A 25,958-nucleotide genomic window follows, 5' to 3' on the forward strand; every position below is an offset into this window, starting at 1 on the left:
ACTGAAGAAGAAAATTCATCTGATCATCTCAGTAGATGGAGAGTAAGCACTTGATAATATTCAGAGCATGTTGGAAAAACCCACAGATAACATCATACTTAATAGTGAATGCCTTCCCCCTGAGGTCTGGAACAGGCTAGAATATCCACCCTTATCACTCTACATTGTATTTACTTAATAATTTAATAAGGTAATAATTAATAAGGCCAATTTAGTAAGGAACAAGAAAAATAAATATAAGCTATTTAGATTCAAAGGAATAAATAAAACTGTCCCCATGTACAATCATAAAATGATTGCCTACAGGAAAACTCCAAAGAAACACAGAAAAATCTACTAGAATCAATACATGGCTGCAGGATGCAAGATCAATGTAAAAAATCAATTATACTTGTATATACTAAAAATCAATTTTCAACAAAGATACCATGTCAATCCAATGTAGAAAAGCTAGTCAACATTGTCCATTGCTGGAGCAATTGGACATCCATATGCAAGCAAATGAATGAATGAATAAATCCTTGACCCCTACCTCACACCATATAAAAACATAACTTGAAATGACCATGTACCTAAATGTAAAGCCAAAAACTGTGAAAATTCTAGAAAATGTTTCTGAGGTTCATCAGGCAAAAATTTCTTAGATAGAACACAGCACAAACCAAAGAAGAAAAAAAAAAGAATGACTTCATCAAAATTAAACACTTCTTTTCCTCAAAAGATAATGTTTAAGGAACACAAAATAAGCCACAGACTGAGGGGAAATATTTGCAAAATACATATTTTTTTAAAAAACCTGACATCTAGAATTTATAGCTCTCACAACTCAGTTGACAGCTGCTTAGCACTAGGAACTGAAACTTGGCAGCCTTCCTCGAATGGAGTAGGCATGGAGGAAATTACCTGCTAAAGAATCCTGGAAACCTGTATGGGAGTCTTGGCCGGTTTGCCACCCTTGCTGCAGGAGACCATCTTCTACTGTGTGGAACCCATTCCAACAGCGACACCATGTGGCAGTGAGAAGCAAATGCAAACCAAAGAGGTTCTGGAAGCTGATTGATTGAATATCTGGGGGACTGTGTCAAGCCCCTAGAATTGACGATGACTTCAAAGACTGGAGATTATGGATTTCTGCTAATTATTCAGATGTGTATTCCAATTAAAAAATTAATTGGAAAATAAAAGTTAACAATTGTACCTTGAGTCTGCGAAGCATTTCATATTAGATGTTACCATAAGTGGCATAACTATGGTAACTTGATACTTGAACTATATCTCTACAATTTAAACTTATGAGAACTTGTATTAGTTTTCCACTGCGACCATAACAAATGATCACAAACCGAGTGACTTAAGTTTATCTTACAGTTCCACAGGTCATAAGTCTGACGTGGGTCTCACCAGGCTAAAACCAAGCTGTTGGCTTCAGCCCTGTTCCTTTCTAGAGGCTCGAGGGGAGAATCTGTTTCCTCACCCATTTAAGTTGTTGGCAAAATTCAGTTCCTTGCAGTTGTAGAACTGAGAACCTCATTTCCTTGCTGGCTGTCAGCATCCAGATGCCACCCACATTCCTTGGTTTGTAGCTCCCTTCTTCCTTCTTGAAAGCCAGCAGGTTGAGTTCACCTCTCATCGAATCTCCCTGACCTACTCTTCTACCCCTCCTTTCCACTTTTAAGGATTCAACTGATTAGATTCGAGGACCCTCGAAGATAACCTTGGATAATTTCCCCATCTCAAGGTCTTTAGCTTTGATCCTAACTTCAAAGTCCCTTTTGTCATGTAAGGTAATAGATTCCCAGGCCCTGGAGATTCAGCTCTGCAGAGGGTGGCAGGAGGGCCATTATTCTGCCTACTATAAATATGTATTTTTTAAAGTTTAAAAGTCTAATCTTAAAAATGTCTTGACATTTCTACTGGAGAAAAGTCAAAACTTTTTAGGATAGGATTTACCCAATCCTTCCCAATATTTCCTTCAGCCTGGTTCCTTATTCCCCTCCATTCAGCCTATACTAGATTTAACTTGAGGTCAACAAAGGGTTTTTGATAAACCTCCTGAAGTAGCGTGCAAAATTTTACATCTATGCTTATTCTTCTGGAGACAAGGTACAGAGCTTAGATCAGATTCTCAAAGTACTCGTTGAAAGACCCTCCCCCTGAAAAAAGAAAAAGCTACAAAAGTGCTTGACAATAAATATGTTGCTTTCGCATAACGTACATTTTCATGCTTCCACGTTTTTCTGCATCTCGTTCAGTGCGGCTGGGGGCTATCGTGGGAAGACTGTGAATCTCTCAGGCGTCTGACTCAAGCTAAAGCTGGTCAAGTGGTGATGGCACTTATCTAATAACAAATAATGAAGGTAGCAAGTCTGATGGGGAGCCACCAAGACGAAAGCAATTCAGGACAAGTTGGATGAACCTGCAAGACAGCCAAAAACTCGAGGGGAGGTCATCTTAACTCAGGGAATCTAAGGAAGGAAAGTCATACTATCTATAATAAAATTACAAGTTTGGATATGATCAAAGTTGCCATAAGCTACATGGATGGACAGCAAAATCAGGGGAAGTTTTGTCACACATATGGCAGATGATCTATCAATAAGAAGTCAACCCCATAGAACAGAAATCCTATTTTCACAGGGAAGTGTGAACTTAAATAAAAAGGTTTTATTCATAATAGGCAAAAATGTCCAAATGGGGATGCATCTAGAAAGTATTATACTAAGTGAAATTTACCAAGCACAAGATCCTATTTACATGGAAGGGGAAGTGAACTGACTGCAAAAGGGAACAGGGTGTGCTCTTCGGGGGACGAAATGTTATCTTGGTTACGCAACTGAACCTATTTGTCAAAACTTGTACACTTACATTTTATTGAATGTAAATTATACCTCATTAGCATACTTTAATATGTAAGAAGGATACATACTAGGTTATTAACATGGATTGGGAGGGATGATATGGGGGAAGAGAAAGCTAGGTGTAAAGGTAAAAAATAAAACTTTTTAAAAATTATGTACATGATCCAATTTATGCATTTATGAAAAATTATATGTGTGTGCATGAAGAAGCCTGTCAGCTATCTGACGCTGCAATATTGAAATCCAACACTTGCATCCTTGGCATGTTCAAATTTAGGGGTAGATCAGGTGATGGAAGCCAGATGGTGACGGATTACAGCAGAGTAGGAGGTGGAGGAAGTGGGACAGTGAGTCTAGCAAACTAACAAAGTATTGGTTAAATTGTGTAGTTCAGCTTTGGAGCAGTAATAAAGAATGAGAGAAACTATGAGGTGTGCTGTTAGATCCCACAACTGGCCTCAATATTTCCAAAAGATTAAGTCCCAGCACGTCTAAAATGATGTTTCTGAGGGAATCCACATACAGGGAACAGCAGCAACTCTTGGGGCATCAGGTAACATCAGCTTTTCTGGAAGGAGCCAATCTTGGCATGGGCTGACTGTACTTCACAGGTAACCCACACTGAGCAAACGGCCTGGGTCTGCAGACAGCAAGCCTGAGTTCTGTAACTCTGGCTTTTCTAGAAATCAGCCTGTGCCTCTGTTTAGTATCCAAATATTCAGACCAAAATGGAGATAACGTCACCCAGCTAGTTTTATGTTTTAAGAATTAGTAACAACGCATATGCACAGGATGTGGCACAAAACAGGTACTCAATTAGTGATAATTACATTATGAATCCCCTGCCAAGAAAGGACTCAGAAACATACTCAGGAATCCCAAAATAGCTGCTGGATGGATGGATGGATAAACAAAACTATGAACAAGTCAGTCAATTCCAGGGACCTGCCTATTTTTCTAGACTGAGCTTAAGTATCATTTCCTTGGGGAAGCTACCTTCATCCCAAGCTACACACATTTTCTCACTTAATATTGTAGGTTTCCTACCAAAGGCAATGAGAGTAGCACAATTACATATGTATTTTTTCCCGCAAATTAAGAACAGGGCCTTGCATATAGTATACGCACAACAGATGACTGTTGACTAAAGAAATGAACGGAGATGATCAGATGGAAAGTGATTTCTGACCACTGACAGTACTACATCAAAGAGGCAAAAAAAGAGATTTAGGAATATTCCAGTTTATAAATTTTTTTATTTAAAAAATAAAATTATAAACAAAGTACAGAAAAATATTGACACCTGTGATAACAAGGAAATGACTCCTAATCTTTAGGGCAGTTGTTATCCTGGAAGAGCAAAATCATGAGTTTTTTAAAGAAATTTTGTTGTGCAAAGGAGGAATGTACTTTTAAAGGTTCACTTGTAATAGGTATTTGGCATTGACAAAAAAAGTATTTCTATCCATATATTCAACATTCTGCAGCATATTTACATTCAAGTTACATTTCCAAACTCTATGCCAAATACGGTCTAACTCACCATCAAAAATCCCTAAGATATTACTAAAATTCTGTTTATTTGGTGGGAGTGCAGTATGACTTTATTAGAAAATAATTTTATGTTCCTTCTAGATCAATTATATTTTAACTACTTCAACAAAATTCACTGGCCTTTTCTTCCCAGGTGAAGCCAAGCCTCTTCCAGACAAATTAAACACAAATTGAAACTTGGCTAGAAACGAAGTTATATAGTAATGTTTTTCCTCCTTCCTTATTTAAACTTCCAATGGAAGGACACTGGCTCTGATTAATTGCTTTTCTTTTCCAGTAGTTAGGACATATTATGGATACCAGTTGCAGAATTTTAACTTCTTTTTCAAAGATGGCTGAAGCAATTTTCCCTTTCAGTTGTTACCAAATTCCTCATCAAAATAACATACTAAGAAACCCACGTAGTTTTCTGAAAACTTTTCTCCATTTTCCCCATACATTCCTTCAATCAGATGACTTACTCATTAACAATTTGTTCATTTCTTGCTTAGTTTCTCTAAATTACACTAGGAGAGCTATCCTAATTTCCTTATAATCTTACCATTTCATTTTCTAAATTATGATTTTATTAAAATCAACATAAATTATACATAGCTTCCCTCTTTACTACAGTTCTCAGAGAAGTTTATCTGAACTTCCTGGGGGGGAGGTGCGGTCAAGGCTCCACTGGGCCTGTCCGTCTAGGCTGGCCAAACTAAAATGTCAAGATTTGAACATTCTCAGGCCTCCAAGTGATCCCAGACAAATCGAATATACTCATAATGTATCAATTTTTCCTCAATTCTCTCAAGTCCATTTTTTACATCTAGTAAGATAAATGAATGACAAAACACAGGAGACCCATGAATGTCATTTAGTGAAGCTCATTCTTTCTAACGGACTTCAGGTTGTAACTTCTCCTCCAGTACATGAGGGCTGGCAGGTGGCAGCAGGTTGCTGAGTTGACACCACTTCTAATTCAGATTCACGAACAAAAACCACTGCATCACCACTTACGTTTATAAGACACTGTGCCTATAAGAACAACAGGACATGTTCAGTCACAAACTCAACAACACGCTCATACGCTTCTGGCTACCCTGGGGGCAGTGCCGTAGAGCTGAAGAAGCGTACAACCCAAGAGAAAAATGAGCAAAGGATAAGAAGGCAATTCACAGGAAACAAACAAACTCATTAATACAGTTATTTAATTTTTTAAAGGGATTTTTAACAATTGTAAGTGAGTTATTAAAAAACTGATAAAAGAAATTTATTCTAAGATTTAACCTAAGCAACATTCCCTTGTCCCCATTAACAGAATTATATTACTTATTAGAAATAAACAGTGTGGCCCCATCATGATGTACTCTTCACCAGCAGGGCGATTAGAACTGGACAGCATCACATTCCAAACCAGAGGGCGTCTTTTAACTGTCCTCCGTTAGCCATCACTGGATCCCAACGACCCACCAAGAAGGTGGAGGAAACAGTAATTTAGGAGCAAAACTTCCAGAGGTATTTAAGAATAATAACTAGTCACTGGGGATGTGAAAACAGCATGTGACCTATGCAGGACCATGGTTACCAACATATTCATTAAAACATGTTTTAAGCCTCTAGAGTCAAAGAGCTTTGAAGAGCAATTCTCTTTTTCGGGGGAAGGTGGGAGGTGAAAAGGCCATGGGATACATTCACAGGTTCCCGCCATCAGAGGTTTTTAACCCCATCTCACCTGGTTTTTATTTGGATTCTCCATGAAGACACACTGTTTCATTATGTAGGAGACAACAGCATTCCCTCCCAGTGCAGCCACGTGAGCTCTCACCATCGCAAACACTTCAGCAATAAAAGCATGGAGAAAACCACTGACACCTCCTTCCTAAATGATGACGCGCAAAAAACCAAACTGGATACATGTGTAAACTAATGTACATAAACCATCAAAGAATACATATTAAAACATCTTAAGTGATCTTAATATAACGGACGATCATTTTAATTCCCTCCATAATGGGGATTTGTTGCATGAATGAACAAACAAACCTTTACTGAGCACATGTCTACGACAGGGATTACTATCTTCATTTTACAGATGATGAAACTGAAGCTCAGAGAACCTGTGATGTGCCCATGACGAGCCAGGACCACAGAGCTAGTGGACAGATGGCAGAGCAAGAGTTCTAACTGTCCCTCCATCTTCAGCACCTCCCTCTATCAAGTCGTTCCCATCATCATTCAAATAAATTGATGGTAAATAAAAACAATGAGACTTCTCTGCTATCCATATCTCCTATTCTGAAAATGAACCAGGTTCCAGTCGCACTTGTCTTTTTCAGTTTCTCAAAGGTGTGACATCTTTTCCTGCCTCGGGGTCATTGCACATGAAGGTTCCACACCCAATTTTCCACCAGGGTAACTTTTACTCAATTCTTCAGGTCCTGGTTTACATGTGACTTCCTCAGAGAAACCTTCCTTATCAGATCTAAATTAAGTTCTCCCATTATATTCTCTGACAGGCCCTGTTTTATTTCTTTACATGACTTACTATTACTAGGAGTTACCTGTTAATCACATGATTATTTATTTACTGTCCACCATGCCCGAGTTCCACTAGACTAAATCCCATCAGGTCGGGAACTGACTCTGCTGTGCTCACAACTACATACGCTAACACCTACTTCAACAGATGCACGTACTAAGTGGTCCGTACATATTAGTTAGGGAATTAAATCCAATAGTTTGGGGAACTTTTTCAGTGTTCAAAAACAAACAAAACAGAAACCAAAGGCTAAATGAGAGCTTAAAATGCTTCTCAACCTAAGTTTTCCACAAATTTTACTGGATGTTATTTATAGTCTAGGAAGAAATTTCCAACTTTAAACTGGAGGTTAAGGACAAAATTCAATACACTGTTAGAAGAACCATTCGTCCAGGTCACATCTTTCTGAAAAGTCACAGGATGCTACATAAAGTTTTGTACAGGTATCTCTCTTTGTAATTAAGGAATTAAGTTGAGTTGTGTCAGCCTGCCTCTGACTCAATCATCACCCGGGACAGCTTTTTCTTTTACTTTTATCAGTTTCCCTCCTCCATCTCAAATCAAGAAATTCTGATAGCAGAGTAACAGAGACTACAGAGGGGTAATTTTTAAAAGATTATATAATTGTAAGCAAATAATTCACCAAGCAATGAATAAATTTGGGATATTATACCATACAGTTAATATTACAAATCTCTGTTGAAAGGAAATCTACTGTGAAGTAACATTTTGGGGTATGGTTGCTTAAGCAGTAGAGAAGGCACTTAGGAAATAAAATTTTATGGATTCAATAGTACAATATCCATGTGCTAGTAAGAGCAACCGGAAAAGGTCAATTCACCAATCTATGCCAGCTTCTCACACCCAAATTTCTTTGTCAAACTTAATAAAAGTGTCTCCTATTTTAATTCTACACTAAAAGGTTTTTGAGAGCATCTTAAGATAGTTTCTTTCCCATCTCAACACAATTAGAATATGATTTTAAAAGTAATTTATCTTAAAGGAAACATCTATCTAATTAGTTAATCTGTCAGAAGTCACTCCCTCACTTACACAAAAACAACTTATGTTTACTCTGCACCAGGCACTGTGCTAGGTGCAGGAGGGTGAGCATGATATCAAAAATTAATAAGCAAGCTGTTATTTCCAAGAAAGTATAGAAACACTGCTAATGAAGCAATGGGGAAAAAGCATAGTTAAGTCATGTTTATAATGAACACACTTTTTAAAAATACAAACTACCGCTGAAGTAAATTTTGAAGAGTTTATTGGGTTTCACACCTAAATAATTAAAAAATTTCCCCATTCACAGTAATTTGCTTAGCAGTCCTGCTCCAAAACATAAGACAAATAGAAATATAATCTTTTCTTGAGTTTAAATTCCTCTGTAATGCAAAATATAGTAGGCTGACTCTGATTCTTAACTTTGACTACATCAAGTAGAAGATTAGAACTGCTGTTACTTAAAAAAAAAATTAAAGTTTAATGATACCCAGCCAGTGTGAGGTAAGAACTTGAACATTTTTACACACTGACGGCGAGAGGGGAAAAAAACAAGCGGCCTCAGTTTTTTTCAGAGGAAGAAAACGATAGAGCTAAATGACATAAACAATCCCCAAGACATCTCTCCATGATACAGTCCCTTACTATTTCTAAATGTAAACCCTTAAAAATTGCTATTTAAATATATCTCAGGCAAATACCTACTGAGAAGACTAAGCTGTTCTTTCAGGGCTGTTTTAAACCTCTAATCAAACGCGGATACATTTATTTGTTTTAGTTACCACATGATAAGGACCTGGAGTTTCTAATAACAAATGGGATTAAACACAACACAACTCTTGTGATAATACTAGCTGCTAGAGACAATCCAGACAGGTTATGAAAAAAAGTGTGTGTGTGTGTGTGTGTGTGTGTGTGTTACTTCTGGCAAATAAACAACCAATTTGAAACTTGTTTGGTTTTGATACTAATATCTTCAACCACAGAAAACGCACAAAAACAATTAAATAACAACTATAAAATTACCTCACGAAGAGAAGTGGTTTCCCGAATAAAAAACATGTTAATTATCCCAAGATATTTCGTTATTTTTGCTCCAGGAATGAAGGAAAGAGGTGTCATCTTAACCACGCCAACTGTAGAATTTGCACAAGGTGGAGAAGAACGATTCCGGAAATTTCCTTCACCCACTGGACTTGCTTTTTCGACTGTCACAGCTAAAATTGGAGAAAGAAGAGAAAGCATCAAGATCATATGCTGGTGACTCAATTATTCCCTAAGGTTTCCAAATAAGTGGTGACAACATTCAGCTGTCTGTGAGGCTAAGCCATGTCATGAAAGAAAAGAAATTATCATGCACTGCATGCAATTAAAAATAGAGAGAGAAAGGAAAACATAAGAGGAAATGCTGGAATGGAATCTTTTGGAAGAAAAATGGCATTCCTGCAAAAGAAAATGTTGATGAGGTGGAGCTACACACACAATGATCGTTATAAAGTGAAGAAAAAGCGGTAGAGCATTAAAAATTATCTGCTGTAGGAACAAATTATTACAAGGAGAGTGTGAAAGTTGTTACATTTCCCAGTGCAGCTTTTTCCATCTTTTTTTCAGACGACTTCATCATTGTCAACTTGTAGATAAACCATATCTTAACTAGTTGTAGTAGGTTTCTTTTCCAAACCTTCTCGATCAAACTCATAATAATTTAAAAAATTCAACAAATGACCTTGGCTGTCTAAAAGTTGTTTGTTCATGAAATAACAAATAATAGCTACCACTTATCCAATAACTACTATAAACCAGACATATATACATATATATACACACACACACATATATGTATATATATAATCCTTACAACAACCCAGCAACGTAGGTGTTATCTCCATTTTACACGTGAGGAAACTGAGGCTCACAAAACTTAAATAACTTGCCCAAGGTCACACAGCTATTAAAATGGCACTACTAGGATTCAAAACCATATCTGGCTGGTTCCATATCTTGTGATCTTCTCCCTAAAACACAGTTCCTTCCCTTTAATGTAAAATCTTTCACTCAAATACCTCAAAGTCTACCAAAACACATGGAGTATAGATAAAGAACATGTAAGTACTGATCCTGAGTCTAGCAGTGAGATAAGAGTTGACCACTTTCTCTCTGGAAATACCTCATTCTTTTATCACTCTGGATATCGCTCTTAGTAAACTGACAAATACCGTACACTACCTAGTACCTTGGGTCCTGGAAGAGTGTCTCTTCAATAAGAGAGCTCATCATTTCCTTACACTAGATGATATAATATCTATATACTTGCAAGAATACCTTCACAAAAATAAAATACTAAAAACACAACCCTACAGTTAAAGTTAAAAAAATCTAAAGGCCCTTCAATAGCTTTTGCTAAATGACCTTTAGAGTCTGCAGCTTTCACACTCCAATACATGATTGATTGGCAATGTTATTACTGAGTAGTCAGGTCTAGCCTTCACCACTGGGAAATCAAGGATATGCTTCTCAGATTGTAACATGGTAGAAACATCCGCCTACTTGTCTTAATTGATCCACGCCTTATGGTCTGAGCTTTCAGTTTAATGAGCTCTATCCAGCTGCTGCATCTGTCTGCAAAGGAACTGTAATCAACTGACGTTGCTGAAAACACAGACAGAAAACAAAAGAAAAAACAAAGAAAAAATATGGATGACGTCTCTTACTCGTCATAACACTCCTTCCGATGACGTAATTTAACCGTAACTTAGGGGAAAAAGTGGTCCTTTTCAAGTCAGGTAAGAGAGATAGTAAAGAGTCAAGCTTTAGACACTGATTTGTCCAAAACCAAGTTCTTGGCTGGCTGAGCATCTTTGGTGATGTCACAGCTGTGTGGTCTCTTAGGGGGAATGGAAGCGGGTCTAACAGAGAGATCAGGGAAAGGACCATACGCTGTGTTTTAACTAACTTCATTTCCCATTCTTTTTACTTCACACTGTTTTAGCTGTTTATATTCAGGGCTTTAATTTACAATCAGAACTTTGTGAATAATTCCTTGCCCTAATTTTACCCTGAAATCAAAAATAAAAATAATGAGAATCAAACGGTGAAGAATACATGAAAAAAAATCACTAGTTAACTTATCTTTTATTAAAATACCTTCTTTCTACCAATAGTAACAAGAAAGCCAAAGGGTCATTTTTGTCAATATTCTATTTCCATGTCTGATTTTGGCGACAAAGCTTCTGATAACATGGGGTGAGGGGCAAGTGTGAGCCTAACAAGTTCTCATTTTAAAAAGAATAACTTTTACTACTGCTGAGCTAAAAAACAATGTTAAAAAGCTAAAGCTTTAGTTTTAGAAAGTGGGACACTATTAAAATGCTAAAAATGTAAATATTTGTTTAATTACTATTTTGTAAGACACATTCTAACTACAATAAAGCCACATTTTGGTGTCTATTCCATCGTCCAGTGCATTTCTCTGATGTCTGTACGCTCATGAATCACCACACTAGAATTTCACACCTTTGGAGACTATTTGCTTGATTAGACAAACTCACCTCTCTGTGCAGCTGGTATACCTGAGTTAGAACTTGCACTCTCCAGGTGTTCTAATAAGACAATATGAACAACATTAGCTTGGGTGCTAAGTATAAGCAAGTATCTCTTCTTTGCTCTTGGTTAATACTCTCTAAAAGCCAGACGAATAGGAGGGAATCTTTATGGCTTCATTATAAAAGTAAACCAAATAGAAGTATTTAGGTTTAAAACACAGTTTCTATTGATATATGAAAACTAGCTTCATTAATAAATACCATGCCAAGAAAGATTACTTGTTAGTATAACACAAAAAAGGTTTCAGAAACTCTACACACAAAATATCAACACAGTAACAAATGTTAGTGGGATGGAAGCGGCATGTGAGAAAACTGAACAGAGAAAAGGGTCAACCTACTGGGAAGAAAATCTGAAATGAAAAACAGAAGGGAAATGTTTGTGGCGGAAGAGCCAGTAAGATTAAAAATTACAGACAAGGCAATGACCTATTTCTCACAGATAAACACAAACCTCAGCCCGACCTGCCCCCTCACCACCAACCCCTTCATTCAAGGCCTTTGCTTTCAGCAGCTCCTTCTGGAGCTATCAAGACTTTGTGGAACTAAAAGGTGACCGCTCTCCACGGAAATAACTAGGAATCCCAAACTAGAATCCCCTTTACAGTAGGCTCATGAAAGCAGCATCCTGCATTCTCCCTGATAGTTTGTATTTTTACTATAGATATTTAAGTCACTGTACAAATTTAAACAGTACTATAAAAGAAAGAAAACTTCATAATCCATTTCTAATGTTCAGGCTCTATCCACAATGGCATTATTTGAATTTTTGTTTCAAAGAATTTCAGACCTGAGAATATAGTGTGGCCAAGATAGAAATAACACATAAAGACACTAAGAATAATTTGGGTCAGCCAGTCTTTTTTTAAATTATAAACTAAGTAAATATATGTATTTTTGTCTCTGCTTAATGTGTTGACCTTCTGGTAATATTCTTAAATTAGCAAAAGTTATACTTTTCAAAAACTGGATTTATAGAATGTTTCTGTTGATTGGGTGCAATGGAAGTATCTCCCGCACCCACCCCACCCCCCAGTTTTTAAGGCAATGACCACAAGCTATACTGGAGAGTGTACAGTGGCTGACAATCCTCTTACAATACAGAACTGTCCGATAAAAGGGATCACTAGGTGAGGTCCATACAATGGCTATGAGGAGCGCACGCTGGACGCGCCCTGACCATCATGCCCTCAGACTGTAGTTCTAGAGGGAGTATCCTCCTGATTCAGCATCCTGAGGGGCAATGGAAGCCCAGGAAGCGATGGGACCTACAGGAGGAAGACCAGAACAGAACTGACATTCAGAGGCTTACCAGATCTCTAGGGACAGCTCAGCCTGGAAACAGACCCAGTGCAGAAGCTGGGACAGTAAATAGCCCACCCCAGGCTCATACATCCCAGGAGGGTCCCAGAGCTCTCGTATGTCCTGTGCAGTATATATAGCCTCGGTAAGTATAGACACAGAAAATATAGTCGGCATTAGGTATTCTGTTAAAGTTTTTAAAATGTGCGGATGGGAAGGAAACTAAAAGAAAAAGTGAAAATTACTAAAATTGTCTTCTATACCTTGATATTATCTTGGTAATACGGAATTCTCTAGTAGCAACTGTATATAATTTAATGGCAAGTACCCATGAAAAGAGCTTAAACATGTAGACGGTATCTGTTCCCATCTCTAAATATGCCAGGTGGAAAAAAACAAAGGTATACAATGATCTGTAGAATATTTGTGTTTTAAAAAAAGGATAGAGTATCCTTGTAAAGACAGACAATAACCTGTTAAAGAGTATCTTCCTCTTGCGAAGGAAAACGAAGGGAGAAGGAAGCTTTATTTTGGACAATGTGATTTTTTTTGTAGTATTTGAATTTTTCACCATGTACACTTAGTACACTTACTACTTTTCCAAAAAAAATTTTACGAAAGGTAGGGAAGAGGAGAAACAAGTGAGGGAAAATATTTATTCCCTGCCCTCAAATATGAATGTGTTTGAATTAAAATTTTAGAAGAACAAAACTTTTAAATTAGAGACATGGCTGAGCGACAAGATTTTTGACCTCACTGAAGGAGAGCAGGTTCATCTCCTAACATGCTTGCCAGGATGCTCATGTTTTCTCTCAGAGAAAAGGCCCAAGAGGAGCTGGTCCTGGCAGCAGCTGGACGTCAGCACCTCGGACTGGTCTGAACACCTCAAATATCTAATGACCTCAGACTCTCGGTCACTCTGCTCCTTCCAATTACAGTTTGGCTTCCCAGGTAATAACAGGCTTTTCACAAGAGAAGGAACTGCAGATATTAGCTGTCTGGCTCACTGACAAAGCAGTAATTCTGCTTAAGAATAAATAAATACGTATGCAATCTCTAAGCCAATACTTAAAAAGACAACATATTTCATACTCAGGGGTAAATATCTTATTAAAAGCCCTTTGGGCTTTGTTGAGGAGCTGGCACCCAGTTCTGGCTATTTGCACATCTCTGGGGAAGAGTTTGACACAAATACTTCGTATGAGAGGCCCCACTGTAGCTGCAAAGACAGTCTACATCAAGCCACCCAGCAGCCCACTTCTCTTAGCATTTCCTTTCCCATTGAATACAATTTTGCTTTTTTAAGAAGTCACCAGTTACTGATAATCCCGCTATCCCTCAGAAAACAACCCTAGAAAGTTACTGAGGCAAACAGAACATGCAGATTGACTATTTTCTTACTACACGTGAGCAACTTTTAACAGGCCTTAGCGGAGTGGGGAGGGGGATTAACCTAGATTAAAGCAGTTTAGTGGAAATGAGCATATAGATGAAAAACAGAAAAAAAAATGTGGCAAGAATTCCTCCTCCCTCAATTATACACCTGCCAGTGCTTCCGAAGTTTGAGATGCTTCCATTATCCTAAATGACCAATGACAAAGGTATGGGTTAGCTATGATAGAGTTTTACACTGACTACTCTTCTAACAACTTACTTTCTACCATTAAAATTTACAGATCACCTTTGCTTTGAATAACTAAAAAGTATTTGAGATAATCTTTTCCAGTCACCCTAAGAAAATTACAAAATTTGAAAAACCTCCTGCAAATTCTGAAAAGGTTCTCTGGCAGATTAAAATATATGCAATCTGGAGTCTCTAAACTGTATGTTTTATTTTCCTGTTTAACCATTCTTAGTTTTAAATTATTATGATCAAAATTTGGTTTTATGTCCCTTTAAGCACTTCCATCAATCTATAATGCATTGATCAGCTATGTCTTATAACTATAAAATCTGGCTTAATGACTGAGTTAAACAAATGATGTACATAAACATTCAGTATAAATCTGGTCCATAATGGTCTTTAAATACTGGTGGATTGATAATGAAATTGCCATATTATAGTTAAAAATTACTAAGGCATATAGAAAGACACAAATTGCTTCGATCTGGATATTTCACTAGTAAAAAAAAAAAATTCAACTACATAGCTACACAGGTAATACATACAGTAGATGACAAAAGACATTAGCTGCCCTATTTGAGTCATTAAAGCTTCCAACCCCGGGTGTGCAACATTCTAACTCACTTGCTTTTCTTCTTCAATCCCCATCATTCACTCTTCCTCTCACTCCCATCCTTTGTATCCTTTTTTCCAAATAATCCTTGTTTTGGGTCAATAACCCAATTCAATTTTCTTTGCTTTTCACTCCCTCTTCCTCTGACTCTGGATTTCACTGCCCTCAAGCTCTTGGAAAAGCTAAGATTCCTTATCTCTACTTCTCCATCAACTCTTTCTCTCCTTCCCACTTCTTGGATGAGGTTTTCACATTTTCCACTCTTTAGTTTCTGTTTTCCTCTCATTCTCCTTCCCCTCAGCATTTTTCTCCTTTCAGGAGCCCTCACTCACTGCTGTGGCCACGGATAACATGAAGAACTTTAGCATTTTTCATAGTTGCTACCATTTGGTCACAATGACAAAATATATCTTAAAAAAATAAGAGAGAAAACAGACATGGAATGAACTCTTAATACATAAAAACATTTTTAGTTAGCATAAAGAATGATGTATACTTGTAAGAATTCAGAACCATTAGTTGGCAGGAAGAAGGAAAAGCTAACTTTTGTAGGTCTTATAGATTTATATTTCTAATTACAAGTTAAAATAATGTGAGGCAAGTCATTTAAGTTTAAAAAATTAAACTATCTTTTAAAATCAAATTTGGTTTAACAAAAAGTAATTCTGATAGCCGACCATAAAAATAAAGAAAAAAGCTTCAAATGTGGATACCTAATTATGGAGTATAATATATTGAGGGTGTAAGCAAACTTGTTTTCTTTTTTACTGAAATCCAGAATCTGACCTATATTTGTCTTATTCATCAGCAACTGCTCAGTGAAAAAAGAACTTCTCCCAGGCTATAGCTAATGCCACTGAACATGAGGATACCACCCCAGCATAAAGCAAAATGGACACAGAAACAAGGGTGATATAAAAAACTTTTCCTCTATACAGTTTTATCCAATAGTATATAAACACTAAAACTGACTTAATTAAACCCTTTTATAGCCTTAAACTCTCAGAATTTTAATGAAAGCAATTATCCTATTATAGATTAGGTTTATAAAGTATTTGAGATCTATTTATAGTGGTATATAATTCAAACACTTTTGTCTAATATAAGTTCTTAAGTCCCTCAATATGGTTTCAAATATCTCAAGATTCAGGTCTTTAGACATGTATCTAAAGTAACATGCCAACCTTTTATAAAAATTACATGCATAAAATTTTTAAGATTAATTACAGTTCATGAGAAATATCTTGATTTTTAAAAAATTTTCACCCAGATTACATTCACTCAGATTCCCTATTTTTACTATATTTGCTCCATCTTTTTTCATTTTCATTTCATAAAAATATATATCATTTTTAAAGCCTCTTAAAAAACCATTCCAGAGTGAAGTGACAGATATTCAGAAAGCTGACATGTAGATATTAATGAGGAGGAAAAAACATTATGAAAGTGGTATAAAAAATTTGCTATAGTCATCTTTTTTCTTAACACAGTTTCATTAAAAAAAGGAATTTATAGTGATGCCACATCATCTCTGTTCCTCATAGTATTCATCAAAGAATTTTGATGACCTTCACATGATAATGTCCTTTAAGAAATTACTTAGGCTCAGCATGTTTTAATATTTCAAATCGGAAAAATCATGGTAACTATCAAGGTAACACCAAATCAACCACAAATTTGAGACATACATCAAACTATTCTGTTACCTTGAGAAACAAAATATGTAACAAATATAACAAAAGATGGAAGGAAAAAAAATTAAGCATGGATGGACAATTCAGGCCCAAGCTTACTCTACACTGTCAATTAGGAAACATGTTATTGAAGCATCTTTTCTTCACATAATACTCACTCATTTTCAATAACACAAAAAGATAAGGAAAGGTTTATCTACAAGTGAAAAGATGGAAGTGTTAATAAACAGACTGTGCATAGCTCTTGAGACTACTCTGTCAACATAAAAGGAAATAAAAAATTTTAATAAATTATCCCATTTGTGATAAGAACATGAAAAATAAATTAGTATTCAAAGTTTTCAGAATTAAAAAAGATAAATCTCGATCAGCTTAGCTAACTAACCTAACAAAACTATAAAAACTATATATTTATTTACTTATCAGTATTAGTAGTTAACTTTTAAACCTCTTGTGGTTGCAGATAAGAAAGTAGAGAAGTTCTCTGAGCATTTATTCCTCACCCTCACCTTTCTCTCTCCCACCTATTTCCTCTAAACTGCTAAGCTTAACTTTTCCCAGATATTTCTATTCTCTATTCAAAGACTTCCTTCATGTTACAATGTTCAATTACTACTTTCATGATATAACACTCTATTATTACACTTTTCAGACCTTTTCAAAACCCATCCTATCCTCAAATTTTCCAAAACACTTCGAGATAACTTTTTCTAATATATACATCATAGCCCATGTTCTCCTGGCAAGACATGAGGACGCAAAGACAATACATAAGGATGCAACGTAAACCACAATTTACATGACTTTAAAAAAAGTAAACAGATAAACTTTTTAGTGTTCATTGATGATTTTAAAATGTAACATTCAAGGAAAGGCACAAAGGTTTTATAGTTAAGCACTTAGTATTAAAGTTTTATACATATTAGCATTAGATGTGATGATATTGATCATTATGAAGCTGACAATGGTGGCGATGATGATGACGATAAGGGTGGTATGATCTGATTCAGTGATTTTCAAACTTTTTGAAACGCTTTCTTCCAAGAAAATCATATATAGAAAGCTGATACATAAAGCGTAGTGCATTGAAGCTGCTCTAGTTCAGAAGTAGGGGGTCTAGAGACCTATCTTCTCACCCCGCCAGCACCTTGCCTCCTGGAAGGCCATGAGGCACCTCTGAAGAAACTCTATGGTCTGGAGGAACAGAGTTTAAAAATCATTGGTTTAACTGATTTGAAGTTATTTGGAAAATTAATTAACAGAAGCTCAGTGTGACCTCAGGCATAATTTAGCTTTTACGTTTTTAATAATAGGGACATGTTAATAATTGAAGAACCATAAACTATAGAAACTCAAGAAATCAGAGAAATTTAAAGGCTAGAGAGAATCTTAATCCTTTCACATTTTACAAATGAGGAACTAAAAGTGGCTTAATTAGAGGTTACCTGGCCCAAGTTCTCACACTTTATCAGTAGCAGAACTGAGAAGAAAAGCCAGGTCTCTTGGTTTACTACTCCACCTATGGTCCCTCTCCATGCTCCTTAAAATAAATTGCAAATATTTTAGGGACTGTTCAGATATGACTTATTCTACTCAAATTCTTCTTTCCTTGTTTTTAAGTTCAGAGTATCATTTGTACAAAATATACTAATGACTTCAAAAAGCACTAGTTCTCATTACCTTTGAAAATATTTTGAAAGCTATTGCAGAAACTGTAAGTTATCAATATAGATATGGCCAATATACAGAGTTTAAATCTAATCTTCTGCAGAATTCAGTAGCTATTAACAACATGGTAAAGTTGGGCTTACAGGGACCCCAAATCCACAAATAAATATTTGTATAGGTTAGCAATTGATCAAACCATTTCGTCGTTGCTGACTGGGTTTTTGGTTTTGGTTTCCCCCTCGCCACCACTGCTGGGTAAGGATAAATGAAGTGATACCTAAAAGTGGTTTGGAACTAACCCTGTGTTAAATATAAGTTTCTGTAGAAAATATGTGTTTAAAAAAAAATCCTATCTAGTCAGTTCAAGGAAGATTCTAGATTGTTCTGCTTTTTGTTCTGAAAGCTATGTTTAAGTTATAAATCTGAACTCAGATTGTCTTTGGATTTGATTTTTCCTCTCTATTCTTTCAAGAAATTCTCTATGGAGTTCTAAATTAGAATTTTAATTTAGACAAAAAGGAAAAAGAACCACAGTTACCATGTTAGAAAGTTCAGAATCTGAAAGTAGCTTCTTTTCAGCTTCAAAATATGAGACAAGATCTATTTATCTACACAGGCCTTGCACTGATTTAGTAAAGACTCTATTGACATATAGGCAATGTGAATATAAAACTATGTTGTATTATAACTAATACGGTATCAGATAAAGTAACTGATAAGTAGAAACCATAAAATAATGTCACTTGTATTATAAAACAGAAAAATTAGAAATGCCAATTTGGTTTTAAATAACAAAAGCATCATTTCTAAGAATAAAAAACTTAGGAAAAAACACAAACTACATTTATTGTGTATGTAATGCTACAAGATAAGGTACAGTAATTCTGAAATTTTTATAATAAAAATTACACTGAAATCAGAAGAGAAATGGAAAAAACCACCTCCCACTTTTCTCCAAAGATTGTACAGATCTAAGTAGATCTACTGCTAGTGAATTAAGGGGCAATCATTTTGCATTTGAAAAAATGTTCCTCAAATATAACCAAGACACCCAAAAGACAGAAAGCTCATCCCTTTCTCACTTGTACTAACCTCCACCCAAAACCTCTCCACATAGCTTCTGAAGAAAATAAGTATTCTGTTTGTCTATGAAAATCTAAAAATTTTTGCAGGTTAATGTTGCTAGAAAAAAATTTACCAGATATAATATAAATATCAAAATATACCATATGTGAATAGTTACTTTGGGAAATCCAAATCTCTGAAAATAAAACTTTAATACATTTGAGTTACAAGAATGGAATATCACACAAAAAATTACCTTAATAAGTCATGATGAGATTACTTGAGAAATTAAAATAAAAGGAACATTACTCTCTCCCCTTTATGAACATGAAGAAACATACAATGAGGAAATGAAGAATAAATCTCCATCTCAAAATTAAGTTAAGATTACCTACAGTGAAGAAGCAAGAGAAAGGATCTAGAAACTGGTATTTGTGCTTGCATTTCCCTTACTTAACCAACCTTTAGCTGGTGGAAAAGGATGAGAAGGAAGTGAATCTGAACAGAGTTCGAGGGGAAACTGCAGAAGTTCTTCATTATCTGTAGAGGCTTGAGAGGCAGGAAAAACACAAGTTAATTAGTAATGATCTCTTATTAATTTTTTAAAAATTACTCTGGGATAACATATAATTTCCCCCCCAACTCAGTTAATTCTGGTTGGTTTGTCCTTGCTTTCTTCCATGGGGGTCCTTCACCTGCGGACACTGAGAGTGGTTGCTATCTTCTCTGGTGGGGCTGTTGTGAGATTTGGAAAGGGTAATGTATATAAATCTCTTAGCACAGTGCCTGGCAAAGAATAAGCACTCACCAATGATGATTATTATCCTACTTTTTGTACTATACTAGTTCTATGACACTTAAACCAGTTATTATCTATATTTTTTGATACATATCTGAACGCATAATCATTTAATACATCTGACATTAATTCAATGCTATAGATGTAGGATATATTCAACTTAAAAATTTTTAGATTAATCATGAATATTTATTTAGCCAGTAAGTCATTAAACTTTAGAAAGTATACTATTTCCCTCTTCTCTTTTTTCAGAACACACAAATGGTTTCTAAGATTTTGCATTTCTTTGGAATATATTAAGCATGGTACTTCCTAAATTTTACTGGATAAAGAACAACTCTGAGAATCTGCTGAACACTATGGGACCTTTCCTAAGAAAAATCCATGGTGCTTGCTACATCAGTTGGTTCTCAGATGCCTTGAGGACCTCCCCAGAGCTCCTAGGATAGGAGCCTCTAAATTACTGCAGAACTAATGTTATAAGCTAACTCTAAAAAACAGCAGCATTTTCTATGTAAATAGCAGCCAACCACCTATTCATGTGTGAAAAATATCATCAGCCATATGCTTATCCACACAGTTATCTTGATAAAGAAAACAGAAAAAGTGACAGTATCTTGTCAAGAAACACGTCATTTATTCTACCTATCCTCTATATTTTATCACTGAATTATAACACAGACAAACATGAACTATGCTCCCATCTACCACAGGTTTACCTCTTTGCAATGACTTCTCAGCATGTGTTTTTGTGGTCTGTAAAGCCTGATTTTTGTCAAAAGTTATTGCAACTGCTGTGACTGTAACCTAGAATCACAGAAACAATATGATTAGCAAAACAATCATTCCCCAAAAAAGCTTCTTATAATTCTTTTTCAGTACCATGGAACAACTTATACAAACTGGCTAATTTGCCTTTCCTGGTTAAGATTCTCAACCAGAACTGCACATAAGCTCAGACATTCAGACTACAACTAAGCCCAACATGTATACCTAAACGTAGGTATTCCAGAAAGAGCTCAAAAACCTTCTCTGAAAGATGGGGTCTAGAGAAGTCGTACAGAAGCACACCTAGTGTACATACGCTGGAACATACATATGTGTACACCTTCAGATAACTAGAGTTCACAAAAGTGAAACAGACAGACAAGGTCTGCCTCATACTAGTACGTTTAAAAATATTTTGAAGTAAAGCAGCTTATACTTCTTTAATTATGGCAAATGTATAATATTAAAACAGACTAAAGTTAGAAATCTTCTTTAATAACAGACTGAACCTTAGTTACCTGAATTAATTCATCTTCAGGGAGAGATACTGTAAAATTTACATGGCAAAGGCAGCAGGGGATCATAGACCGTAGTTTAAAATACAGGCTCTACACAAAAGAAAATATTAGTAATATTTCTTTTAATTTAAAAATTTATAAAAACTGATCTTTTAATGTACATTATACTATGGCAAATAAAGCTGAGTAAAACACTTCTGTTTCATCTATTCTTTCATTAAGAATACATTTTTAATATCTAAGCAGACAAGAAGATTTAATCATATTTCTAAGTCATAAAAAAATAAGGCGTTTTTTAAATTTACAAATATAGATTTTTATGAAGTTTAACGCTATGAAATAACTTAAAATATATTCCTTTTATAGTGTGGCATATTAAGATGGAGAGGACATCTTTAGCATTTTACTTGATGGCAGGTTAAGACTGATAAGTAAATAAAAATAATTCGGCCTGCAACTGTGTAAGGTATTCCAGACAATATAAATACTTTTCTTCTTTAATTTCATGATCCTGAGGAGTTTTAGCTAAAGTATAGTTAGTCAAAAGGTTCCTACCTTGAGCAAGTTTTCACAGAGATCATTAAAATTCTTATTGAGGGCTTGATTAGTTAGATTAAGGCTGCTTAATCGGATTACTCTTACTGATGTGAACATCTAAATATGGGGAGATATAATGGCATGTCATTTCATTATTTTGAACTAAATACTGTAACAGAAAATAAACAATCATAACTACTGTGGTATTTTTTTAAAAGATAAGATTTTCAACTGCAGTAAAGAGGCCGAAAAAAAACATATATTAAGAAAAAACTTGCTAAAATCATATATGCTATATTTGCTTAAAATAAAGAATAAAAGGTTTACCTGTATTTCGGATGTCCAATTATTTATACCAGGCATAATTTCTGTATTACAGCTATAAAAGCCTGTCAAAATAAATTATAGGGAAAACGTATTATAACATTTCATTTATTTTTGTATTAAAGAACAACATTTTTTGGGGCTTCCCTGATGACACAGTGGTTAAGAGTCTGCCTGCCAATGCAGGGGACACGGGTTCAAGCCCTGGTCTGGGAAGATCCTACATGCTGTGGAGCAACTAAGCCCGTGCACCACAACTACTGAGCCTGCACTCTAGAGCCCGCGAGACACAACTACTGAGCCCATGTGCCACAACTACTGTAGCCCACGTGCCTAGAGCCTGAGCTCCGCAACAAGAGAAGCCACCGCAATGAGAACCCCACGCACTGCAACGACGAGTAGCCCCCACTCGCTGCAACTAGAGAAAGCCGCATGCAGCAACGAAGACCCAATGCAGCCAAATATGAATAATAAATTAATTAATTAAAAAAAAAAGAATAACATTTTTCAATTATTACATGAAGTTCTAACTAAGATCCATTGATTCTTTTTTTCTAAAACTCTATACTTCTGGGAAACTTTAGACCATGTTAATAAATTACCATTTTTTTTTGTAATGCATAAACAAAAAGATTAAAAATCAGTTCACCTAAGTTCTAATGTAAATATTTTTAAACGATGTTTTCAATCTTGGAGCAGCAAAGAACGTGACAAAAAGTAACACTGATAAAGCTGTTAAAATAAAGTTAGTGCTATAATAATTATGAACTGAAATACTGATATGCAAAACTAGTCTCATCTCCAGGTAATTTTTCTCTGTTCACCTGAAGGAGGCGGAACATCAGTGAGTAGAGAATGTACATCTTCCATAGCATCTGTGTCATCGATCTGAAAATGAAAGATTGAACCTATCACATAAGTAGTAAATATATAATTGTTTCAAATTTTTAAAAATCGCTTTTATTATTTATTAAATAGAAAACATAAGAGTCAAGGAAAAGTAGGGCCATTTTTCCGTAAGTTAAAATATAAAACTTGAAAAAATTTTTGTAGTATCTATAAATTTTTCCACAATAATTATAAATACTTCTAAATGAAATATTATACATTATAAAGTATATTGAGTTTTTTAAAAATCAAGCCTTTTCTCAAGTCTTTATGAGGGCATGTTCCAAAAGATTTACAAAGATAACAAGCAATCATTATCTCTATTTGTTTAAATTAATAAAGTGCAATTTAAAAAAATCTTTTGACTAAATACAGAACTGCTTTAAAATAAAATTACATAGGGGTAAATTTAAAGGCATGTCTTAAAAGAATAAGTACAAACTCCATTTTTCCTACATCACAATCTTCTGTTGTGAATTATAAGTAATGAACATATCCAACTGGACATATATTGACATTCATCTGTACATTGGGGATCTAAGTCCTGACTTACACCCGAGATGTCAAGAACCACTTTCACTTCCACTTTGCTTTAGCCATTCACAGTCAAGGCCATAACTCGATTGTGGTATTCCCCAAAACATTCTACACTCAGATCTCCAGCATCAACTATAACCCCCATCTCTCTACACCTTGCCCTCTTCTGCCCATATTCCAAGCACTTCTGTTCTCTACTTAGCCAGGATCCCTGGATCAGAAAACATGAAAAATGCTCTGGATCAAAGTGAAAGTAACCCTCATCTGGAGGGTTTGCTAAGCAGATTCCTGGGCCCCACTTTGAAATTTTCATTTACTAGGTCTGAAGTAGGGGCACCAGAGTTTGCATTTCTTACAAGCTCCCAGCTGTTGCTGATGCCACCATCACAGGGCACTTTGAGTACAACTAACTGCTCTAAACTTTACCCTGGAACTTTTTACTCCTTAACCTTTTACCAACCTCCATTTTTTTTCTCCATTCTCAGACTGTAGAGATTATGAGAAAGAGGCACAAATTCACATGGTTTGAGTTTCCTACAAGGTAACAGTCTCACCTCAGTTAAGCCTTGAGCATCTCCCACAGCTGACATCCTGATCACATTCAAGGGCACTATTCTAGACTCTTCAAACCTCCAATCCCATCCCAATACAATTCTACTGTCACCTTCCTGCTTTACTGAGATCCAGGCATATGATTTTTTCTCTCAACTGGCACCTTACCAGAAAACATTTCTAAGTATCCTCATTTATTTTCCTTTCCTTCAATATCAAAGGAAGATCGTCTATCCTTTCAAAGCTAACCATTCTACAGGGGAGTGCATGGGGAGAAGATCTGTGAGGGCACAGGCTCCATAAACCTTTCATGTCATTTATTCTCCAAGAAAGTTAGTTCATTCTGGATGTGTTTTTACAATGAAAGTTCAATTACACCCTCTGAATTCAGTAAAAAAAACACTACACTCAGAATTCACAGTGCTTATATTATTGTGTTACATGTAAAAATGTTATAATTATAGTAACATGTTATGACATATAAAGCAGGTAATAATTATAGTAAGTGAAAGAAGAGAAACTTCTTATTGAAATTAATCCAAGTTTACAAAAAAAGCTGCAAAAGTTTAATATTTTAATTATATTTCAACCCAAACACTAATTTTTCCAAAACTAATTTTCCAAAACTCTTTTTTAACTTTTGTTAAACAAAAGATATGTTACCAAGTTTGCTGTAATTTCTATAATAAAATATTCTTTTGATATTTTTCTCAGTTGTAATGATACAAAAATATCACACCAATTTAGGACCTGACTGTAAAAATATATATCTTATCTTCCAAAAACTTTAAGAAATTAGTCCAATGCAATAATACCTCCAAAACAAATGCATCTTTTTTCCCATGTGAAAGGTCCAATTCTGTAACTTCATCAGAGCTTTCTGATTGAGATCTCAAAAGTCTTGAGCGTTGTCTAGGTTCTGGAATGGGTGATCCTATAATCTCTTCACATATCTCCTAAAAGAAATATAATTGCTTTACATCATATGACTGTCTTTTTCTGTTTTGGGTTTTTTTTGTAAACTGCAGTCTTTTTTTTTTTATTGAGGTACAACTGACATGTAACATATTAGTTTCAGGTGTTCAACATAATGATTTGATATTTGTATGCTTCAGTCTGGTTTTACATTTTTATATTAACAGAAAACTACCGGGGGGGAGGGGAGTACATAAAATGTATTCATAGTCCATATTTAATTATAACCTTTATGACTAATTAACCTTTTATAGAGTACATAGCTATTTCCTTTAATTGATAATAGCAACCTTCATACACTAATCCAGAAACTGTCACAGACACAGCAAGGCAACACTGACATCTAGTGTAAAAAGAGGACACTACAATTAGTAGGGAATTGGCGGTCCTTCCAGCTCAGAAGGTATTTTCTACTCAGCATTTAAAAGTCCTAATAATCTATAAAGAATTAAAGATTTATGTACCCAAATAAGATTCTAATCTTTCATATCTTATGCAGTGGTAATTTTTCAAAGCCTCACATAGTAAAATGTGGAATATGATATATGTATCTATGTATG

At 35.4% G+C, this 25,958-nt stretch overlaps 1 protein-coding gene across 17 annotated transcripts in view; it reads right to left on the reverse strand.

Annotated features, from left to right (window-relative positions):
• Positions 1-4,094: 4,094 nt before the first annotated feature.
• C2CD5 (C2 calcium dependent domain containing 5) overlaps positions 4,095-25,958 on the reverse strand; it is an 82,608-nt gene continuing 60,744 nt past the window's right edge. For 6 of the 17 annotated variants that reach the window (XM_067695901.1, XM_067695898.1, XM_067695896.1 and 3 more), the window contains 12 exons: positions 25,239-25,379; positions 23,271-23,334; positions 22,450-22,511; positions 22,141-22,239; positions 21,586-21,675; positions 21,019-21,106; positions 19,963-20,049; positions 11,481-11,531; positions 10,480-10,581; positions 8,959-9,149; positions 6,124-6,270; positions 4,095-5,426 (listed from right to left, as the gene is read on the reverse strand). In XM_067695901.1, the coding sequence (XP_067552002.1) occupies positions 5,295-5,426; positions 6,124-6,270; positions 8,959-9,149; positions 10,480-10,581; positions 11,481-11,531; positions 19,963-20,049; positions 21,019-21,106; positions 21,586-21,675; positions 22,141-22,239; positions 22,450-22,511; positions 23,271-23,334; positions 25,239-25,379 (1,254 nt within the window). In that variant the 3' untranslated portion in view covers positions 4,095-5,294. The remainder of the gene's footprint in view (positions 5,427-6,123; positions 6,271-8,958; positions 9,150-10,479; positions 10,582-11,480; positions 11,532-19,962; positions 20,050-21,018; positions 21,107-21,585; positions 21,676-22,140; positions 22,240-22,449; positions 22,512-23,270; positions 23,335-25,238; positions 25,380-25,958) is intronic. The other 11 variants (XM_067695897.1, XM_067695907.1, XM_067695903.1 and 8 more) reach the window with 4 other exon arrangements.

Source organism: Pseudorca crassidens, chromosome 11 (assembly GCF_039906515.1).
Source record: "Pseudorca crassidens isolate mPseCra1 chromosome 11, mPseCra1.hap1, whole genome shotgun sequence".
Lineage (NCBI taxonomy): Eukaryota > Metazoa > Chordata > Mammalia > Artiodactyla > Delphinidae > Pseudorca > Pseudorca crassidens.